The 19,417-nt window shown below is 48.0% G+C and overlaps 1 protein-coding gene across 2 annotated transcripts in view; it reads left to right on the forward strand.

Moving 5' to 3' along the window:
• DNAH2 (dynein axonemal heavy chain 2) overlaps positions 1-19,417 on the forward strand; it is a 401,787-nt gene that overhangs the window by 19,846 nt on the left and 362,524 nt on the right. For both annotated transcript variants that reach the window (XM_068273978.1, XM_068273977.1), the window contains exon 3: positions 1,634-1,695. In XM_068273978.1, the coding sequence (XP_068130079.1) occupies positions 1,634-1,695 (62 nt within the window). The remainder of the gene's footprint in view (positions 1-1,633; positions 1,696-19,417) is intronic.

Here is a 19,417-nt window from a genome sequence, read left to right on the forward strand (position 1 = left end):
TCCCTAGGAGAACCAGGGCCGGCCCGCCCATGAGGCGGGGTGAAACGTTTGCCTCAGGCGGCACTTCTGGGGGGGCGTAGCAGGAAGTGATGTCAGTGGAGCGCAGGCTGGAACGAGGAAGAGGTGAGTGATCCCCGCCCGTTGCCTCTTATAGCTGCAGCCAGCCAGCGACGTAACAAGCTGGAGGGAAGCGGAGGACGGGGGACCCAGTCGAGGGAGGCGGGGGTCCGACCCCCCCCCCCTCCCCGCCGCTAGGCCCAATACCCCCTTCCTGCCCGCTATCCCCTCCAGCTCGGGCGGCCCCCCCACACCCACGGCTTGGGGGGGCGGCGGCGGCAATTTCTTTAAAGTTTGCCTCAGGCGGCAAATGGTCTAGGGCCGGGCCTGAGGAGAACAAGTCTACAGCAGCTGTCCCTAGTCTGTCTAGCAGGCACACGAGTGAGTGTCATGGCCAGCGAGCCTGCCTTATATAAGAGGGGGGGGGGTGGGGCTCCAGGGCTGAGTGTAGCCTGATTGGCTACAATGTGCCTGCTGACTGTGATGCAGAGGGTCAAAGTTGACCCTCATAATGCATTATGGGGCAAATCAAACTTCAGAAAAAGTTCGCCTGCGCGAACCCCCAACGTTCGCCTGGAACCGTTCGCTGGCGAACTGTTCGCTACATCTCTATTGAACAATCATCCCAATCAGTAGTCGATACCCCCTTTCTCATGAGAAACCTTTACCTTTTCTCCAGTAGATTATTGGGGTGAGGTGGAGGGGGGGGGGGTCTGTGTGGCTGATATTGTGGCGAAACCCTTATGTACACACACTCTACAGTCTCATTTATCCAGCACAGGCGAGGATTGCGTGACGCGGATACATGCTCGTTCCAGTTGCTTCAGAAGTCAAGCAACTGGCGTTAAAACTAACCTTCACCCCTATGACAGGCAGAGTGGTGTGCATAGCGGCAATCACTTACGAATCCTCCAGGCGCCGGTTTGCTACGGTCTTGTATCTCCCAACGCCTTTCTGTTGTCCTCAGTTCATGGCTCTAATGGTTCACATGACACGATGCGGGTCAGGTAACACACCGAGACGCCGTACAAGGATGCCACAGGGAGCTACAGGAGTGAATAAGACCAGCGTCCGGAGGATTAGTAAGTAGCTTCTGCTGCACACAACTCTGCAAATGTTGGAAGGAGCGCCCCCATACCCCCCGCCAAGCATGACGGTTGGCTGAGAGTTCCCGTTAACTGGGACTTTACCGTGTATACCTTTTAGCCCATCACATTGTTAGTGGGTGTGTTTATTGATAATGGCATTTGGTGCTCTTTTTTCTCTCACCTGCCAGCAGTAAGGATTATGACCCGCAGGTTCACGGCTTAGCAAACACTGAGAATGAATTACACAGACTGTATCAATCATTTCTTGAGCCATCTTTTTTTAACTTCTCACTTTGCAATGCATAGATCTATTTTTCCCCCCACCACTATTTTTCGGTAAAGTTCATCTTTAACATCAATTGTATGGCCATATGTTAGCCATAGGTCATGGGACAAATGCCCCTCTCAGCCCCGCCCTGCAATCCTTGTCTCTCAGCACACTGTTTTTTGTAGCGATTTAATTTGGGGCCTATGTGGTTTTCTTACAGGAGAAGATACAGAACAGGTCCCATCGCTGCCACCACCCGTCGTGGAGGAACACTTGGACCTGGTAAGGAGATACAGATTGGTTACATCTAAATTACTCCCAATGACTACATGAAGCAGTTTGGTGAATAAATGAAAGCAGTAAGGAATTCTTGCTCATTCGATTAGAAACTGAGACCCACATTTTTACATGTTTATCAGCCATAAACTCAAATTCCATTTACCCACTGCTGTGTTTATTAAATAGTCTACATGCAGTCTGCATTGCAAGCATTCCAATATATTCATAAATGTGTCTGCTGTACTAAAGCTTATCTCAGTCGGCCTGGCTCTTTTCTCGTACATTGCTGGGGAGAAGGAAGCTTGTTGTCTCCCCTCCCACATTCCTGCTCCTCACTGATTGGCTGAGGGCAGTTTGGTGTGACAGGCTGTGGCTGAGAAGGGAAATACACCTCACCCCTCTGCAGAAGCTGCTGAAATATGATCTATGCTGTGCTCACGTGTGTTTACAAAGCAAGTTGTGAAGACCACGACACGCTGGTCCTGGTGACACGCTGGTCCTGGTGACACGCTGGTCCTGGCGACACACTGGTCCTGGCGACACACTGGTCCTGGCGACACACTGGTCCTGGCGACACACTGGTCCTGGCGACACACTGGTCCTGAGGACACACTGGTCCTGGCGACAGTCTGGTCCTTGCGACAGACTGGTCCTGGCGACAGACTGGTCCTGGCGACACACTGGTCCTGGTGACACACTGTTCCTGGCGAGACACTGGTCCTGGCGACACACTGGTCCTGCTGACACACTGGTTCTGATGACACACTGGTCCTGGCGACAGACTGGTCCTGGCGACACACTGGTCCTGGCGACACACTGGTCCTGAGGACACACTGGTCCTGGTGACAGACTGGTCCTGGTGACAGACTGGTCCTGGTGACAGACTGGTCCTGGCGACAGACTGGTCCTGGCGACACACTGGTCCTGAGGATACACTGGTTCTGGTGACACACTGGTCCTGGTGACAGACTGGTCCTGGCGACACACTGGTCCTGGCGACACACTGGTCCTGGTGACACACTGGTCCTGGGGACAGACTGGTCCTGGCGACAGACTGGTCCTGGCGACAGACTGGTCCTGGCGGCAGACTGGTCCTGGCGACACACTGGTCCTGGCGACAGACTGGTCCTGGCGACAGACTGGTCCTGGCGACACACTGGTCCTGGCGACAGACTGGTCCTGGCGACAGACTGGTCCTGGCGACAGACTGGTCCTGGCGACACGCTGGTCCTGGTGACACGCTGGTCCTGGTGACACGCTGGTCCTGGCGACACGCTGGTCCTGGCGACACACTGGTCCTGGTCCTGGTGACACACTGGTCCTGGTGACACACTGGTTCCCTGAGCCGGTCCCCTTGTCTCCTTGGTCCACTGATGACTGCAGGGTGTGGAACTGTTACATAGTTATTTGGGTTGAAAAAAGACATACGTCCATCGAGTTGAACCAGAGAACAAAGTACAACACCAGCCTGCTCCCTCACATATCCCTGTTGATCCAGAGGAAGGCGAAAAACCCTTACAAGGCATGGTCCAATTAGCCCCAAAAGGGAAAAGATTCCTTCCCGACTCCAGATGGCAATCAGATAAAATCCCTGGATCAACATCATTAGGCATTACCTAGTATTGTAGCCATGGATGTCTTTCAACGCAAGGAAAGCATCTAAGCCCCCTTTAAATGCAGGTATAGAATTTGCCATAACTACTTCCTGTGGCAATGCATTCCACATCTTAATCACTCTTACTGTAAAGAACCCTTTCCTAAATAAATGGCTAAAACGTTTTTTCTCCATGCGCAGATCATGTCCTCTTGTTCTTTGAGAAGGCCTAGGGACAGAAAGCTCATCCGCCAAGCTTGTATATTGCCCTCTGCTGTATTTATACATGTTAATTAGATCCCCTCTAGCATAGCTCCCAACTGTCCCTCTTTTGGAGGGACAGTCCCTCTTTGAGAGCCCTGTCCCTCTGTCCCACTTTCCTCCTCATTTGTCCCTCTTTCAGGACTTTGTCCCTCTTTATATGTAAATATATGTATTTCCCTACTGAAAAATGTGTTTAATTGGCTCTAAATTTTATTCCCATCTTTTAAATTGATATATTTCTTATTTTCAAATGTTAATATGAAGGAACATGAACCAGGATAGAAAGGACCAGTGTGGTTTGAATTATAAAACAACATATTTTTCTTATGAAATCTTTGTGATATGCATGACGAGGGGTGTGATGGGGCGGGATCAGGGACGTGGCAGAGGCGTGGCTTAAGTGTCCCTCTTTCTCATCTCAAAAAGTTGGGATGTATGTTCTAGGCATCTTTTCTCTAGACTAAATAAACCCAGTTTATCTAACCTTTCTTGGTAAGCGAGACCTTCCATCCCACGTATCAATTTTGTTGCTCGTCTCTGCACCTGCTCTAAGACTGCAATATCTTTCCTGTAATGTGGTGCCCAGAACTGAATTCCATATTCCAGATGTGGCCTTACTAGAGAGTTAAACAGGTGCAATATTATGCTAGCATCTCAAGTTTTTATTTCCCTTTTAATGCATCCTAAAATTTTATTAACTTTAGCTGCATCGGCTTGGCATTGAGTACGATTATTTAACTTGTTGTCGATGAGTACTCCTAAGTCCTTCTCCAAGTTTGATGTCCCCAACTGTATCCCATTTATTTTGTATGGTGCTAGACCATTGGTACGACTAAAATGCATGACTTTACATTTTTCAACATTGAATTTAATCTGTCGTTTATGTGCCCATATAGCCATCCTATCCAGATCCTGTTGCAATATGTCCCTATCTTCCTGAGAGTTGATGATTCTGCACAATTTTGTATCATCTGCAAAAATAGCAACATTGCTCACTACTGCATCTACTAGGTCATTAATAAATACATTGAAGAGCACTGGACCCAGTACAGACCCCTGTGGGACCCCACTGCTAACAGTCTCCCATTTTGAGTATGATCCATTGACCACAACTATTTGTTTTCTGTCCATTAGCCAGTTCCCTATCCATGCACACAGACTCTTCCCCAGTCCTTGCATCCTCAACTTTTGCACCAGACTTCTGTGGGGAACGGTGTCGAAGGCCTTTGCAAAGTCCAAGTATATCACATCTACAGCATTCCCAATATCCACATTAGCATTCACTACCTCATAAAAGCTGAGCATGTTAGTCAAACAGGACCTGTCTTTAGTAAACCCATGTTGATGCTGAGAAATAAGATTATTTTCTACTATGAAGTCATGTATAGTATCTCTTAGTAACCCCTCAAATAGTTTGCATACAACTGATGCTAAGCTTACAGTTCTATAATTTCCTGGATCAGATTTTTTGCCCTTCTTAAATAATGGGAAAACGTGGGCTGTACACCAATCCACTGGGACTCTGCCAGTTGAAAGAAAGTCACAAAATGGAGTATGATGGAGGAGATTGGTACTGCTCCACCGTCCAGCTGCTAAGTACCCAGCCTTCCTCTATTGCCCACTGCTGCATAACCCACAGGGAGGGAGCGGCCAGTGGCAAGCGGAGGACACAGAGGTAGGCAGCTGCTGAATGAAGACTGGATACCCAACAGCTGGAACATGGAAATAAACTAGTTTCCCTCAGCCCCACCCCCCATACTGCCCATACTACCTGCACTGCGCTCAGTTACCCATATACACATTGAGATTCAATATGCATTCAGTATGCATTATCATTCTGGGGCTAAAGAAATCCAGCAAAAAAAGTAAGCAGTTAAAACCTAAAAGAAATGACATCCATAGAACACTCTCCTGGCAGGGAACAGCTTCTGAGAGCAGGGAAGAGATAAAAACGGTCAGTAGTTCATAGATTTTTAGCTCTGGCATACTGACTGTGTCAGTGAGCAGAGACAATGAAACATTCAAAACTTAAAAAGTAGATTTAATCATAAAATAAAAGTTTGGGCTATCTCAAAAAGTCATTTTTAGGAGAATAGATACAATTGTTTACCTCATTCGTTTATTTTCACCTTTGTATTCCATCAATTGCCACCCTACAAACATGGCCGCAGTGTGCTCTTCCTCTTCCTGACACCCCCTGATTGGGCACTATAACCCGCCTGACCACTGAGACAGAACGTGGGAGCGGAGGCTGAAGGTCAGCTCGCCTAGTGGTCATCAGTGAGTGTTTTCTCATGCCACGTCCATTGCTGTTCAGCGATAAATATGGAATGCTGCTTTTTTTGTATTGAAGTCTAAATCCACGCAAGTAAAACAAAATCATTGTGAATATTCAAGTTACAAATGTAAAAGAACACGCAAAATACAACAGCGGAGAAGCAAGTAGCTCCGTTGGCACCCGATAGCAGCATGGTGTGCGTATCTCAGACACGCAAGTTGTATGCCTAGCAGAACATTAGTCATTCAGTGTATAACCTAAGGCAGGAATACTACACAGCCATGGAGGGAGCTCAGGAGACTCTTAAAGGGAATCTGAAGGGAAAATAAACTTATGAGATAATGAAATTTATGTATAGTACAGCTGAGAAATAAAATATTACTAACTCAGATATGAGTCTCCTATTGTTTCCAGTACAGGAAGATTTAAAAAAAACCTTCACTAGTTATCTATACAAAAGAACTTCTCTGAGCTCTCTGACCCAACTTGGGTGGGAGACAGTCCTATTTTCTGAAGCACTTATACATCAAAGAAACAGTGAGAGGCAGCTTCAGATTAGGGTTTCCTGCAGGGGAGTTCAAAGGCGCATCAGCTCTGCTCTGTTTTATAGTTTAACACACAGAGTGTGGTTTGTAAACTGCAAATATGACAGAATGATGCAATGTTATAACAAAAATGCTACATAACTGAAAATAAAAATCTGTTTTCTTTACTACTAATGCTCTATTAATTATCTGTACTACACATACAATTCATTATATCATAAGCTGTTTTTCACTTCAGTGTCACTTTAATTTGGTGATTCTGGTTTGAATCAGAATCAATTTATTTCGCCAAGTAAGTTTGCACCTACAAGGAATTTGTCTTGGCAGTTGCTTAAAGAGAATCTGTATTGTTAAAATCGCACAAAAGTAAACATACCAGTGCGTTAGGGGACATCTCCTATTACCCTCTGTCACAATTTCGCCGCTCCTTGCCGCATTAAAAGTGGTTAAAAACAGTTTTAAGAAGTTTGTTTATAAACAAACAAAATGGCCACCAAAACAGGAAGTAGGTTGATGTACAGTATGTCCACACATAGAAAATACATCCATACACAAGCAGGCTGTATACAGCCTTTCTTTTTAATCTCAAGAGATCATTTGTGTGTTTCTTTCCCCCTGCAGCTATCTTCCACTGAAGTGTCAGGCTGTTTCTTCCTGCAGAGTGCAGACAGCTGTGCCTGTATGTAATTCCTCAGTATGTGAAAGCCCAGCCAGCTCAGAGGAGGATTTATCCAGCTTGTAAAAGATAATAGAGCAGAGAGAAGCTGTACTAATCTAAATAATACACAGGCAGTGTGCATAGAGGGGCCTGGAAGGGGGAATTCATAGCAGAACCACAACACTGAAGAACTTGGCAGCCTTCCAGACACAGGCTGACAAGTCTGACAAGAGAGAGATAAGTTGATTTATTACAGAGACTGTGATAGCAGAAAGTGCTGCAGTAAGCCAGAACACATTAGAATAGCTTTTGGAAGTTGTAGGATGATAAAAAACAGGATGCAATTTTTGTTACGGAGTCTCTTTAACAAACACAAACAAAAACAATGCGAGGACAAGCATTACACCTAGCATAAAATGAACAACTAAAACAATTGAAGAGGTTTCAGAGGTACTGGAAGGGTTAACACTCAGGCTAAGTTCACAGAGGGCGCCATGTTGCATTCCCTGTAAATGCAGGAATGCAACGGAGCAGAAACTCATCACCGCATGGTATGCCTGCGTTGTGCCACGTATAGGCAATAAAACGTATGCTTCACTGTCACTGGCCCTTTTCCACTAGAGCGTTTGCAATTGCTGAATCACAAAATCGCAAATCGCTAGCGATTTTTAAAATTGCTACGGTTTGCTAAATAACATAGGAATCGTGGTAGGTAATTTCCACTACCGCGATTCGTTTTTTACTAAAACGGAATCGCGCCGCGGAACGATTTTTGCAGCGATTTTGCTATGCAGTGCATAGCATAGCAAAATTGTGATCGCAAACGTCAGGAAATTGCCGGGAAATTTTGGATTTTTCTGAATTGCAATCTCTAGCGTTTAGCGCGAACGCTAGCGATTGCTAGTGGAAAAGGGCCCTAAAGGTGGCCACACACCATACAATTTTTTAAATATCTGTTCAATTCAAGAATTGCAATCAATTTTTCTGACTGGTTGTAACATTTCAAAAATCGGACCAATGTACCACACACATATATGTTAAATTTTTCCCCAATCATGATAAAACTGATTGGAAACTCTGAGAAAATTGTTAGGGTGTGCATATTAATAAATCAATAATCTAACACACACCATACAATCTTTAGAAAAATTAAAGAAAAGTTTCCAGCATTCCGGATCGATAAAAATCGGAAAAAACTTGAAATCCGGTCAGATTTTTTTCAGTCGAATGAAAAAAAGCTTTCGATTTTTTTGGGGAGATCCGATCATATTTATCAAATTGCTGTAAAATCGGATCATTTCATTATATCGTGTAGGGATGCCGCTTGCTGTTAGTTCACACCACGGCGGGCGGGGGAGGAGCGCAGACAGTGCGATCGGCCATCGCGGGGGGTGAGTTGATGCACCGGGTGGATCGCTCACAGGTAGAGGGTCGGCCGCTGTACATACGTCTTAGTCAGGGGTGTGTATGGGCCTCGAAGGCCGGGTCACACTTGAGAGCATGCAATACGGGCACTGTAAGCGCATCCATGTGCGCGGATGCATTCCGTCCATTTTGCATTTGCTTGAAGCAATCTGCGCTGTCTGCTTCGCTTGGATATCCAGTCACGTGTTTCGCTGTCCAGTCAATCCCTCTGTACTCAGCCCAGATGCCAACAGGAGGATGAGGTTTCCATAGGATGTAATAGACCAGTTCTCCCTGGCAACAAGGAGATTTTTTTTATTGGTCCACCATCAACCAATGAGAGTTCTCCCTGTTGATGTGGGTTCCCATTGGTCTTTGCAACCTATTGGAGATCCTCATGCTGCTGCCGGCCACCAGGCTGTGTGCAGGGATGGAGCAGCGACGATCGGCAGCAGGACACGTGAGTATTTCGTCGTGGTGGCGATGGAAGTGGATGCGGCGACTAGCCTAATGAGAATGGACGCTGCCCGTTATCATAGGCTTTCATGGCATACATTTTACCGGCCGTTTTGGTAATATTTACACAGATTGGAGTCTGTGCTCCGCTTACCAGCAGCACATTGATTTGTTTTTGTTTTACAAGTGGAAGAGGATTCTATTTTTAACATAGCATCTGCTTCTGTGCTGAACGGAGGTTAAAAAAACATCCCTAACATTTAAGTAAGTAAGTGTGAACGGGCTGTTATAGTGGTTTATGTATTGGTTTTTTACTGTGTATAATGTTTGAAAGCAAAAAAAAATCATTTTGAGTACAATCCCACTTTAACTGCTTGCTGACCGCTCCACACCAATTGGCGTGAAGTCCTGGGGCGGGGTTTTGCAGGAGATCACACGCACAGATGCACGCACATCTCCGCTTGCATCAGACTTTTATACTGCGAAACCGCCGTCTATTTACACTGTACAGCGCTGCTATCTACGGCAGCGATGTACTGGGGACAGCCATGTTACACAACTGTCCCCATGGGAGGCACAGAAGCCATCAGATGTCATAGGCTGATGCTTATGCCAGCCAATCCCTGTGATTGGCTGGCGGGGGAAGGGAGAGAGGGACTAAAAGAAAATTAATAAAAAAAAGGGTACATTTATTTAAAAAACAACAACAAATAAATATATGTAAATAAATAAACAAACCTAGCAGGAGCGATCACAGCCTACCAACAGAAATCTCTGTTGGTGGGCAGAAAAGGGTGGGGGCCGGAATCACTTGTGTGCTGAGTTGTATGGCCGCGCAGCGAGCCCTTAAAGCTGCAGTGGCCTAAATTGTAAAAAAATAGCCTGGCCACTAGGGAGGTATAAGCCTACGGTCCTCAAGTGGTTAAAGTGCTGTCTGTGCGAATACTTTCACTGCGGGGGGGCTGATGGCACAGAGAGAGGAGCAGGAAGGCTCTATGAGACCCAGAGCTGTCCCTCTCCTTAGGTGAGTATCAGACTGTTTTTGTAAAGCTTGCCTCAGGGTCACTTTAAGGCAGGGGTATCAAACTCAAATACAAAGTGGGCCGAAATTGTGCACTGGGACCAAGTCACGGGCCAACCTCAATGTCTACTGGCCACCTTCCTCCCTTATAAAGTTCCCTGGTGTCTAGTGGCTCACCTCCAACCGCTATACAGTTTCCTGGTGTCTAGTTGTCCTCTACCTCCCCTATACAGCTCCCTGGTGTCCAGTGGTCCTCCCTCCCCTATACAGTTACCTGGTGTCTAGTGGCCCCTCCCCATACAGTTCCCTGGTGTCTAGTTGTCCTCTCCCTCCCCTATACAGCTCCCTGGTGTCCAGTGGTCCTCTCCCTCCCCTATACAGCTCCCTGGTGTCCAGTGGTCCTCTTGCTCCCCTATACAGCTCCTTGGTGTCTAGAGGCCCCTCCCTCCCCTATACAGCTTCCTGGTGTCTAGAGGCCCCTCCCCTATACAGTTCCCTGGTGTCTAGAGGCCCTGGTGTATACATTTGAATACTTATCTCTTTGTTTACTGTTCTCTAATTCCTTTCACACTTCAGTGTCGCCAAAACTGATGCTAAGTGAACCATGAGGAGAGGGGTATTCCCTCACAATACATCTGTTAACTCTGTGTGAGAGAAAGCTCTCAGAGAGCTGTCTGAAGAGAGCACAGGAAATGTATCTTATGTGCAACATAAACATTTGTAATAGTACACTAGAAGCATTTCATATAACTCTGCTTCAATATCACACTGTTCTTAGCATGTCAGACTGCAGAGATTCATACTTTTGCAAATGAGACATTCCAAATGTAGCTAAAATCTACACACAGTGAATTACAGCTTTTGCCTCTGATATTTAACATGAAAAGTAGGAAAATCTTTACACCGCTACTTAGACATTATTTGTACATTGTAATTTTAGAACAATTAATTTGATAGTGTTCCTTTAATGACAAGAGATCTTGCAAGGATTGTGAGGTATTTATGGAAAATAGACAAGACCCTTTGTTTTCTTAAAGCCTGTATAGACATGGAGAGTGTTTTAAAGACCCTATCCTGTTCACTGTATGCTACTGGAGCCTGTAAACAGTTAATTGTATGTTATTGAGTGTGTGTGTGTGTGTGGGGAGGGGGGGGGGGTGCAGTGATTCCCAGCAGGGGACAGACCCCCAGTGTGCCCCAGTGTCGCCCCATCCATGCCACTTTACTTTTCTTCTGGTGATCTGGAAAGAGGTTATCTGTGACCCCTATCAGCCCACCAAAATGTGCCCCTTGCGGGAGATTTTGCCGACAAAGCACACTAGCGGAGAATCAAACGTCAATATTTTATTCAACAACCGCTTTAAACAGCTTAAAAGAGAATAGAAATGTATTTACAGTGAGGAAAGCATTACTGGCCAGACAATTTCCTGGAGAGCTAATCTGTATATATATTACTTGTGATGTTTTCTGCACAGTCAGAGGCAGAAACACATCATCTTGTGTATAGCAAAGAGAACATTCCCTTCCCATACAGCCTGCTGGAGGAAGCATGTGTCAGGGCAAGCACAGGAGACAGCCAACTATCCAGCAACCAGAGACAGAGCCAGCAACCAGAGACTGCATGTGTCAGGGCAAGCACAGGAGACAGCCAACTATCCAGCAACCAGAGACAGCGTGTGTCAGGGCAAGCACTGGAGACAGCCAACTATCCAGCAACCAGAGACAGACAGAGCCAGCAACCAGAGACAGCCTGTGTCAGGGCAAGCACAGGAGACAGCTAACTATCCAGCAACCAGAGACAGCGTGTGTCAGGGCAAGCACAGGAGACAGCCAACTATCCAGCAACCAGAGACAGCGTGTGTCAGGGCAAGCACTGGAGACAGCCAACTATCCAGCAACCAGAGACAGACAGAGCCAGCAACCAGAGACAGCCTGTGTCAGGGCAAGCACAGGAGACAGCTAACTATCCAGCAACCAGAGAAAGCGTGTGTCAGGGCAAGCACAGGAGACAGCCAACTATCCAGCAACCAGAGACAGCGTGTGTCAGGGCAAGCACTGGAGACAGCCAACTATCCAGCAACCAGAGACAGACAGAGCCAGCAACCAGAGACAGCCTGTGTCAGGGCAAGCACAGGAGACAGCTAACTATCCAGCAACCAGAGACAGCGTGTGTCAGGGCAAGCACAGGAGACAGCCAACTATCCAGCAACCAGAGACAGCGTGTGTCAGGGCAAGCACTGGAGACAGCCAACTATCCAGCAACCAGAGACAGACAGAGCCAGCAACCAGAGACAGCCTGTGTCAGGGCAAGCACAGGAGCAATATGAAGGTTCAGAACGCTCTACCCCCTAAGAATTAACCAGCAGGTGCAGAATCAAAGGAGCCAAGCCAGTCCACAGATATGCACAGAAGGATCCGCAAACCAAATGCTGGTAAAAAAGTTGCTGTATTCTTTATTCAAAAAATTCCATGTTGCAAAGCAATAAAAACCACAGAGTTCAACTGACGCGTGTCGGGCTTACAATCTGCCCTTAGTCATAGTGACTAAGGGGACTATGACTAAGGGCAGATTGTAAGCCCGACACGCGTCAGTTGAACTCTGTGGTTTTTATTGCTTTGCAACATGGAATTTTTTGAATAAAGAATACAGCAACTTTTTTACCAGCATTTGGTTTGCGGATCCTTCTGTGCATATCCAAGCACAGGAGACAGTCAACTATCCAGCAACCAGAGACAGACAGCCAGCAACCAGAGACAGCCTGTGTCAGGGCAAGCACAGGAGACAGCCAACTATCCAGCAACTAGAGACAGACAGCCAGCAACCAGAGACAGCGTGTGTCAGGGCAAGCACAGGAGACAGCCAACTATCCAGCAACCAGAGACAGCGTGTGTCAGGGCAAGCACAGGAGACAGCCAACTATCCAGCAACCAGAGACGACCCGTGTCAGGGCAAGCACAGGAGACAGCCAACTATCCAGCAACCAGAGACAGCGTGTGTCAGGGAAAGCACTGGAGACAGCCAACTATCCATCAACCAGAGGCAGCGTGTGTCAGGGCAAGCACTGGAGACAGCCAACTATCCAGCAACCAGAGACAGCCTGTGTCAGGGCAAGCACAGGAGACAGCCAACTATCCAGCAACCAGAGACAGGAAGCCAGCAACCAGAGACAGCTTGTGTCAGGGCAAGCACTGGAGACAGCCAACTATCCAGCAACCAGAGACAGACAGCCAGCAACCAGAGACAGCTTGTGTCAGCGCAAGCACTGGAGACAGCCAACTATCCAGCAACCAGAGACAGCCTGTGTCAGGGCAAGCACAGAAGACAGCCAACTATCCAGCAACCAGAGACCGCTTGTGTCAGCGCAAGCACTGGAGACAGCCAACTATCCAGCAACCAGAGGCAGACAGCCAGCAACTCGAGACAGCTTGTGTCAGGGCAAGCACTGGAGACAGCCAACTATCCAGCAACCAGAGACAGCCTGTGTCAGGGCAAGCACAGGAGACAGCCAACTATCCAGCAACCAGAGACAGCGTGTGTCAGGGCAAGCACTGGAGACAGCCAACTATCCAGCAACCAGAGACAGCATGTGTCAGGGCAAGCACAGGAGACAGCCAACTATCCAGCAACCAGAGACAGCGTGTGTCAGGGCAAGCACTGGAGACAACCAACTATCCAGCAACCAGAGACAGCGTGTGTCAGGGCAAGCACTGGAGACAACCAACTATCCAGCAACCAGAGACAGCGTGTGTCAGGGCAAGCACAGGAGACAGCCAACTATTCAGCAACCAGAGACAGCCAGCCAGCAACCAGAGACAGCATGTGTCAGGGCAAGCACAGTAGACAGCCAACTATCCAGCAACCAGAGGCAGCCAGCCAGCAACTAGAGACAGCGCGTGTCAGGGCAAGCACTGGAGACAGCCAACTATCCAGCAACCAGAGACAGCGTGTGTCAGGGCAAGCACAGGAGACAACCAACTATCCATAATCAGAGACAGCGTGTGTCAGGGCAAGCACAGGAGACAGCCAACTATCCAGCAACCAGAGACAGCCAGCCAGCAACCAGAGACAGCATGTGTCAGGGCAAGCACAGGAGACAGCCAACTATCCAGCAACCAGAGACAGCGTGTGTCAGGGCAAGCACTGGAGGCAGCCAACTATCCAGCAACCAGAGACAGCCAACTATCCAGCAACCAGAGACAGCCAGCCAGCAACCAGAGACAGCATGTGTCAGGGCAAGCACAGGAGACAGCCAACTATCCAGCAACCAGAGACAGCGTGTGTCAGGGCAAGCACAGGAGACAGCCAACTATCCAGCAACCAGAGACAGCCACCCAGCAACCAGAGACAGCGTGTGTCAGGGCAAGCACAGGAGACAGCCAACTATCCAGCAACCAGAGGCAGCCAGCCAGCAACTAGAGACAGCATGTGTCAGGGCAAGCACAGGAGACAGCCAACTATCCAGCAACCAGAGACAGCCAGCCAGCAACCAGAGACAGCATGTGTCAGGGCAAGCACAGGAGACAGCCAACTATCCAGCAACCAGAGGCAGCGTGTGTCAGGGCAAGCACTGGAGACAGCCAACTATCCAGCAACCAGAGACAGCTAGCCAGCAACCAGAGACAGCATGTGTCAGGGCAAGCACAGGAGACAGCCAACTATCCAGCAACCAGAGACAGACAGAGCCAGCAACCAGAGACAGCGTGTGTCAGGGCAAGCACAGGAGACAGCCAACTATCCAGCAACCAGAGACAGCCAGCCAGCAACCAGAGACAGCGTGTGTCAGGGCAAGCACAGGAGACAGCCAACTATCCAGCAACCAGAGACAGCGTGTGTCAGGGCAAGCACTGGAGGCAGCCAACTATCCAGCAACCAGAGACAGCCAACCATTCAGCCACCTGGACTGAGAGACAGACAGAGCCAGCAACCAGAGACAGACAAAGAGACAGTCAGACTGGCCACATATCTATTGATATTGAGGCCCGATGAGACATCCGATTTGATAATTTTATCGAATTAGATAAAAATCAGTGCCGTAACAAGTGTGCTTGACCAATATACCGATCAAGCAAGCTGGTAAATCTCGGTCTGATGTGGTCAATCAGGTGCACAACGGTAACAATGAGCAATATTGTGACACCTGACGAACAGGATGGATCCTGACCCCCCCCCCCCCCCCCAAATGTAAATGTCCCCACCTGGTGCCTGTGCATTGTAAATCTGACCTGTCCAGCTGCAGCAATTCCTGGCCTTGTCTGCTGTTTCCCCCTGAGTGCTGCCAAGTGCCACGTGGACGTGGTACATACGCCACCATAGGGGAGACAGCAGAGGAGACCGGGAGTCAGTGCAGCTGGACAGGTCACATTACAAGGCACAGGTGGGGGGGATATTTACGTTCCAGGGGCGATCAGGTAGGACGGATCTGAGTCACGAGGCCGATTCCCAAGAGATTTCATGTTGAAAATGATGGGGAAAACTGCCCCCTGTGTATGGACAGCCACTAGACTTCTACTCGATCAGAGAAAGATCTGTCTCTTCTATAAAAACGGGACACCGAGAGCCCAATATAGTGCAGTAAGTACTGTAAATGTTGAAATATGTATAGTAACTAAGTAATACTCACAAAGCTGGGTCACCTCAAAGACAATCACTGTAAATGCAGGTGGGGAGATTAGACCTGTCCCCACTCAGGATTAAGAAGTCACTCTCCGTAGATAAGGAAAAAAGGGGGTAACGCCCCTCCACCAGGGGTGGACTCAACTATACTTGACAGAGGCACTGGGTGTATTGCATACCTGCAGATGTTATATGCTCCTACCTTATTGCCTGATGAAGCGGGGTCATACCTGTGAAATGTGTTGCGCAAATTTCTGGAGTGTGTAAAATAAAATGTTCTCGACTGTCAAAGCTAATAGTTCATTGTGTCTCCTTGGGGGCGGTAAGTCTACCACTACCTTCTCTATATATCAATTTGAAGCTTTTTAGTCTATTTTATTGTTTTGGCGCCTCTGTTTGCTTTATACTATCTGTCTCTTGGTAGGTAGGTAGGTAGATAGATAGATAGATAGATAGATAGATAGATAGTGACTGTTGGTGGTGTGCACACTCTGTGAAGGATGAAGATGACAGATGGATACATTTATATCATACATAGATGTGCAGACAGATAGATTGACAGATGTTATGAACAGATATATAATAGACAGACAGGCAGTCATAGGTGTGTAACAGATGGGCAGCAATGACAGTTAGTTACTTGCGCATTCCACACAAGATGGGAAAGACAGATAAATAGTATGCATAGATAGGCAGATGAACAATGCAGACAGGAAGACAGGTGTTACGAGCGGACTAATAGACAGGTACACTATCATAGCTGCACAGTAGATGAACAGCAATGACAGTTGTCTGGTGTGCGCACTCTGCAATACTCAGCCAGTAATGACAGTTGATGAGATGCGCACTCTGCACAGAATGAGATAGATAGGTTGATAAACATTTGCATGGCTAGGCTGATGCAGTAATATAGACGAGACACAGATGCTACGAACAGACTGAATAATACACAGATACACATTCATAGCTGAGCATTAGACAGACAGCAATGACAGTTGGCGGTTTGCGCACGGGATGAGACAGATAGATAGATAGATAGATAGATGTTATGAGCTAATAGAATAATAGACATGTAAGCAGTCATAGGCGAGCAATAGACGGACAGCGATGACAGTTGGTGTTGTGCGCGCTCTATACGAGACGCGCCGCTCGGCTGGTAGTGCTGACGCTGGGTTTGTTCTGCGCTGCGAGCGGCGAGGCCAGTAGAGGGGGCGTACATTGCATCTGGCTTGCGTTTTTTTCTCGGTACAGAGCAGATGTTGGGAACACAAGATGATTAGTCTGCAAATGTTTTTGCCGGGAGGCAGGATAGACAATCGTACACAGCGGATCTCCCATCAGCCCCCTCTGTGCAGCAGCGATCTTATCCGCGCGTAACGTCCCTCGCTCTCCTTTTAACTGCGCGTAAACCTCCGCTCGGCTTGCGTATTCCCTTTATTGGAGTTTCTAGGAGCGCTTCCAGCGAATATTCCTGTGTGTAACCGCATTGTGCCCATCCTGACACCTGCTAACCGATCTCACGTGACCGCGCATTGTTCCTGCCAGGAATCCATGCTCAGCGAGCCATGGCCCCTAGCGAGAGCTGTTATCTGAGCTTCATGAGCAATTAGCTCATCACTCATCGCTCGCACTGATTATCCGTCAGGACCGTGTGACGGCTTAAAGGGAACCTGTCATGGCTCATCATGCTGGTGAATTGACATTGCTGACATTGCGCCGTTTCTGGCCTGGGAACTCTCACTCTGGGCCAACAATGAGAGGCGGGAAGTGAGAGGGGCAGCACTGAACGTCACCGCTGTCTAGTGTCCCTAACTGATAGTATGTTGCAACTGCTTAGTGTCCTCACAAAGGGTGTCCCAGCTTCCCAGTGTTCCCCACAGTGTGTCCTTCAAATGCTGGGCAAACCAATGTACGTCTCAGTATTCTGGTGGCCACAGAAAGCCAGTGCCCTGCAAAGTGCGTCCAACTTTACATAGTGTTTCACAGCCAGAATTGTGTGCTAGGATCCAGGGTCCTCAGTTTAGGATTCCACTGACTCGACTCTAATTTGCATATAACAATCTTGTTGATTGAAAGTATGTAACCTAAAAGGCATTTCATCACTGCCAAAGGCATTTCATCACAGGCGGTGTGGCAGGGGGCAGATGGGAGACAGAGGCATGTTCCCTGTCTCATGACATGCCTCTGTGTCCCCCCAATGCCGCTCTTTGCCAACCCCCCCCCCCCCCTTGCCATGCTATATCCCCACCCCTCCCCCCGCCTGAAATTGGTGCCAATCATTGTCGCTAATCTCGAGGGGAAAGGAGGAGAGGGATTCCCTGCTCAAAATGCCCACAGGGGGTGTTCTTGCAGGCTTTCCCCAGCTGCCATTGGGCAGCTGTCTCTCCCTGGCCATGCCCCCTGCCGCTCCCCCGCCTCCCTGCACGCTGAGAGAGCAGCTTGCTCTGCTTCCAGCGTTATGACCCCAGAGGTGTGAAAGTGAAGGTAACTCGATGCGGGCCACAAGAGCGCCGGTGATGGCGACTACCTGATCCGCCCAGCCCCCCAGGTCAGGTAGCATAGATTTTATTACGTTTTATGTCCCCCACCTCGGTTCTCTTTAAGATGCCATTTGCTTTTGGGAACAAGATGCTCCTGGCCAGGAGCCAGCCATCCCGGCCTGTCATTGTCAATGTGTATGCCCCACTATGTTGTCTATATAATAAGATTTACCAGAGCCCCATATCAGCCGGGTACCAGTGTGTAGCCTTGCAACCTTGCAGAAAAAGGCCTCTACCTTTTTTGAATCTGATATAGAAAAGGCCAGGGACATTTTCTGCAAGGGGCAGATCTATGCATTGGAACCCACCTGATACGGGTTTCAAGGAAATCGGATTAAACAGACAATGTGTTGGGACATTCTGACTTTTAAGCATTAGCTTACATCTGTGTTTTTATGTACACGTGCGATGCATTTTAGCTAAACTTAATATAAAGCTGTAATTGCTGTAATTTTTTTTTAAGCCAAGAGATGGCACTACTCCGAGCCACAACACAGGAGCTTACGTAAATGGCAAAGCAGGTGGTTTCAACGCTGCCATAGCCGTAATTTTATATTGTGTGGGGCGCGTATAGGTAATTCGGGGTTCCGGACCCCAAATTACTCCTCCCTCTGAGTTGCTACGACTCGGAGGGGGAATAGTTTTTAACTCCACCGGGGATTTAAGAGTTAGCAGGGTGAGCCGTCATTCGGCCTACCCTGCGGCCAGCTTACCGGCAGCGTACATATACATACGCCGTAAATGTAGCTCCGTATATATTGATTTAGCTGCGTCAGCGGTTTCACCTGACGAAGAAGGCGGCCCCCGAAACGCGTGGTGAAACGTGACCTCCATTTGAGTGGTGGGACTCAGCCAGCAGCTGACGTACTGGCTTATGAGCAGGGGTTGTCTGTTGCCACTGGTTACAGCGTGAGTCCCAGTTTGATCACCTCCATCCTGTGCATACTCCACTTTCCATACGATAGGGGCCATTGTAAATGTGTGTGTGCTTTTCCATTAAAGCCATGCCATGTTAGCGCATTTATGTTTTCCTTGTTGTTTCAGTGATTTCTGGCGCATCATGCTGCCCGTGGCTTGACTTTTATGGAACTTTTGGACTAGTGAAGGACTGATTATTGTCTTGCTGCTCACAACCTTATGCCTGGTACACACCATGCACTTTCCCATCAGATAGACGGGTCGAATCAATTATTTCTGACATGTCCAATCTGATTTCCAATCGTGTTTTCTGATCCATCTTGCATAGCAGTGATTGGAAAATCGATCAGAAAAAGAATTGGAAATCAAATTGGACCTGTTGGAAATAATCGATTCGACCGTCAATCTGATGGGAAATTGTATGGTGTGTACC

This window comes from Hyperolius riggenbachi, chromosome 3 (assembly GCF_040937935.1).
Source record: "Hyperolius riggenbachi isolate aHypRig1 chromosome 3, aHypRig1.pri, whole genome shotgun sequence".
Classification (NCBI taxonomy): Eukaryota; Metazoa; Chordata; class Amphibia; order Anura; family Hyperoliidae; genus Hyperolius; species Hyperolius riggenbachi.